This window comes from Trichechus manatus, unplaced genomic scaffold (assembly GCF_000243295.1).
Source record: "Trichechus manatus latirostris isolate Lorelei unplaced genomic scaffold, TriManLat1.0 scaffold00061, whole genome shotgun sequence".
Lineage (NCBI taxonomy): Eukaryota > Metazoa > Chordata > Mammalia > Sirenia > Trichechidae > Trichechus > Trichechus manatus.
The window spans coordinates 14,876,339-14,880,662 of NW_004443997.1; the positions used below are offsets into that span (position 1 = coordinate 14,876,339).

The following is a 4,324-nucleotide window of genomic DNA, read 5'->3' on the forward strand; positions in this document are numbered from 1 at the left end:
CCTCTCCCCCTACCTTACTTTCTCATCTTAGGGTAACTGTTGACCCTTTGGTCTCACATAGTTTTTTTTAAAAGGAGCACAGTACTCATGGGTGATATTTATTTCATGAGCCAGTCTGTTATTTAACTGAAAGATGACCTCTAGGAGTGGTTTCACTTCAAAGTTTAAAGATATCTCAGTACAATAGTCTCCGGGGTTTCTCTAGTCTCAACCAGTCCAGTAAGTCCAGCCTTCTTTAAGAGGAGCCACAGTCTTTTACAACCTAATCTCAGAACTAACACACCATCACTTCTGCCATATGCTGTTGGCCACACAGACCAACCTTGGATCAGTGTGGAAGGGGACTGTACAGGGATGTGAATCCCAGGAGGCAGAATCATTGGGGCCCTCCTGGAGCCCAACTACCACACTGACTAACTGCTATGAAAGAGATGGATCCCACTTTCTAGTAGAGATGTTTGTTTGTTTGCTTCTAATTATGTGCAGGAGAAACATCTATCCAGATTTAAACATCACTTGCACCTTTGACAAGACTCAGAATCCACAATGTCCCATTTTCCGACTAGGAGATATCTTCCGAGAAACAGGAGATAACTTTTCAGATGTGGCAATTCAGGTTGGTGGTGCCTTTGGACCGTGGAGTATTGGGGTGGGGAACGGAGGATGTCAAAAGGCCAAGGGGCCAGGTAACTGGGTCTTAATAATATGGTTCACATTGATTGAGCATCTAGTAAATCTATGCATGGTGTCAAGGGCTTTATTTGCATTACCTCATCTAATCCCACATCATCCCTATGAGTGAAATACTGGTGTATTAGTTTTCTAGGGCTTTCGTAACAAAATGCCATAAGCTCGGTGGCTTACAAAAACATAAATGTATTGTCTCACAGTTCAGGAGACCAGGAGTCCAAATCAGGGTGTCAGCCACGTTGATTCCTTTTGACGGCTCTGAGAGAAACGCTGTTCCATGCCTCTCCCCTAGCTTCTGGTGGCTCCTGGCAACTCTTGGCCTTCTCTGGCTTGCAGCTGTGTCTGCCTCCAATCATCACATGGCCATCTTTCCTCTGTCCCCCTATCCTGTTTGTCTTCTCCTCTTTTATAAGGAACCAGTCATTTAGAATGAGGACTGAACCTACTCCAGTATGACCTCATGTTAACTCACTAATAACATCTTCAAAGACCCTATTTCCAAACAAAGTCATCTTCACAGGGACTAGGGTTAAGATTTCAACATACTTCTAAAGAGGGGGACACAATTCAACCCATAATAAGGGGGTTAAGGATGGCTGAGTGGACGAGGATAGATTTAAGCTGGGTCTCAGAGGATGAAGAACATTTAGCTAGAAAAGTGGGTGAGAGGAACATTTATTTGGGAGAAAAGGGCAAGGGTCAAGACTAAAAACTGCAAAGTGTGTTTGGGGAAAAGTATAGACAGAATAACAGCTTTCTCTAAGGGATTACTGGGAGAAAAAGCAGAAAAGATATTTGATGGAGTGCCCTGAATTCCGGTCTAACAAGTTTAGACTTAAACTTTAGTGTGGGTCCATTAATGGTGTTTGATGAACCGAGTGGTTTGCTGAGAGGTATATTTTGGGAAAATAATTCTAGTGACAGTATATCCCACATGGTGGGAAGAGCAGGGAGATATATTTGTGATTGCCACAGAAATATTTGTGTGAGTTAGACAGAGCTGTGCTTATGGCTCCCAAACATTTAATAAGCCTTTTTCCTCCACAAAGAAAATCTTTCCTTCCACAATCATCCCTAGCAGGCAGAAAACCCAACACAGAATGCTGGATGGTGGTTGTGTGACCCCATGTCTCAAAAGACTTAGACACTATTTCTTGTTTAACTTCTCCAGGGTGGAATTATGGGTATTGAGATCTACTGGGACTGCAACCTGGACAGTTGGTTCCATCGCTGCCAACCAAAGTATAGTTTCCGTCGCCTTGATGACAAAACCACCAATGCGGCTCTGTACCCTGGCTACAACTTCAGGTAACTCAGCTTTCCAGCTCAGATCCAGCCAGTGGTTGGCTGGTCTTGTCCCACAGAGGTCTTCCCAGGGAGCTGAACTGCAGCCCCAGCAGTCAGTAGGACTAGTCATTGGTTCCCAAGGCAACAAGATGAATACAAAAGACTTCCTTTAAAAGCTAAGCTGTCACTGAATTTTTGTACAAACTCTTTCTTTTCAATTATTAAAGAGAAACATACTCTCTATTAAAAAAAAAAAAATCCTTGGGAAACAGAAAAGCACACAGAAGAGGATAAAAATCACCCATAACTGCTCCGTCCTGAGACAATCCACGCTAACCCTCTGGCAAATCTTCCTTCGTCTATCCCAATTTTTTCATGAGGCTCAGACGAGATCATATCACATGTACAATTTGGCATCGTTTTTTTTTTCCAAACCCCAGGTCACTGATAATTCTTTGTGACTATTACATTATGATCATAATGTTCCACTGTGTGGCTGTAATGTTAGTGATAGCTACAATTTAAGGAGAGTCTTCTATGTGCCAGGCACCCGACACGGCTATCTCAACCCCAGGGCAATCCCAGAAGGTGGCTATTCATGTTCCTGGTTGAAGCTGACAAAGGTGAAATGACTTGCCCCAGAAACACAGCTAGGAGCAGAAGCTCATACCGCCCGTGCAGTTGCTCTGCTCCCCACACTCATGCCCTTTCCCTTCCATCCCATGACTTTCCCACCCACTCCCCTTTTATTGGACATTTGGGCTGGTCCCAGGTTTTTACTATCAATCTCTCGGCAGTGTACATCTTGGCACACAAATATTTGAATTCTAGGTATTTCCTTAGGATAAGTTTCTAGAAATGGAATTACTGGATCAAAGATTATGAGCGTTTTACCACATGCTTTCCATTTTTTTCTTATTTCTATGGCTATATTTTTTTTTATTTTTCAAGCCACCTACTACTGTTTTAGCAAGTTCTGTTCTGACCTTATGGATCCAACTCCTTTTATTCATCCTTACTAGATAGCCCCTTTCATACCGATCTGTTATCTGCAGTGACTTGGGTGTGATTTCTCCTTGTGTGCTTTGGAATATTTGTTAGTGGGTTTGTCTTCTGCAGAACGGGTATTATGCAGAGTTCAGTGTGTGCTATGTAAGATGGAGGCCTTCCTGTGAGGTGATTATGTGATCATGTAGTGGTTCCTGCTGGGACTGTATGGGGTCTCTCAATCGTGAACCAGGTTTTAGTTTCATTTCTCTGCTCTGTATTTCTTTACTATGGTAAAAGTACCCAGTTGCTGTTCTCTTGCTATCAAGAGGTACGACTGCCCCAGCTCCTTCCCTGTAAGTGTGTTAAAACTCTAGTTCCTCAGATGGATAAATCTGGTTCACGTACTCCTAGGGATCATGTAGCTTCAATCTCCACTCACCATTGACGTTTAGCACTTAGAAAACGCCTGTTCTTGTTCGGAGCTCAGTAATGTATTGATGATCCACTGGTAGAATTCTCGTTTTCAGTGCAGCAGTCCCTGGGCAGCATTTAGTTCCATTGTGCATGGGGTTGCCGTGAGTCGGGGGCCAACTCGACAGCAGCTAACAACAATAACACTGTACCCTGATACAATTTTTAAAAAATGTTTTATCCTGCACTTCCATGTGTATAGAGTGGGAGGTGGTGGTAGAGGTGGTGAGGCTTCCCTTACTAGCTCAGGCTGCCATCTTGATTGGAAGTCCTTTTGGTGAGAACATCTTAAAGACTTCCAGCAAGCTGGGCTACATTTCTTTCTTGCTTGCAGGGTTGTCTTACTGTTAAAGTTTCTTTGTAGTGTATCACGTGCTTGCTGGACTTCAACTCCATGACTTCCCTAGAATTCTGGGTCATTTCCATTGTTAGCTTCCCAGGGGAATCAATAAAATAAGGCTTCTACATAACCTGTGTGTGTGTGCACATACACACACGTATGTGCACGCATGCACAAATACACCCTCTGCTAGCATTCTTACTGACTTCTGGAGTGGTCTGTTCGAGCAAATGGGTCTATTTATATTTTACTTAAAGCAGCATCATAAACTGGCAGGCAGGCCTCAAATGGGCTTTTATTTTTACTTGTTTTAGTCCTGAACAGTGTTTTAAAAGTTGAGACTTCCTGCTTTTCTTGAAAATTTCAGCTATTTGACAACCCTGGGCCCCCACTCCACCTGGCAGCAATTGGCTGGAGCTGAGTATCAGTGGCCCTTTCAGAAAGAACGTGCGTTCTCTAGTTTGCCACTGTTCTCACCACTCCTTATTGCCTTATACCTGGCCTGCATCAGTCATTTTTGCTACCTGCCTGGCTCCTACAGACATC

General features: G+C 43.5%; 1 protein-coding gene across 4 annotated transcripts in view; it reads left to right on the forward strand.

Annotated features, from left to right (window-relative positions):
* The first annotated feature begins 6 nt into the window (after nt 1-6).
* LOC111821049 (P2X purinoceptor 7-like) overlaps nt 7-4,324 on the forward strand; it is a 7,128-nt gene continuing 2,810 nt past the window's right edge. For 3 of the 4 annotated variants that reach the window (XM_023733818.1, XM_023733819.1, XM_023733820.1), the window contains exons 1-2: nt 7-616; nt 1,862-1,998. In XM_023733818.1, the coding sequence (XP_023589586.1) occupies nt 299-616; nt 1,862-1,998 (455 nt within the window). In that variant the 5' untranslated portion in view covers nt 7-298. The other variant, XM_023733821.1, reaches the window with a different exon arrangement.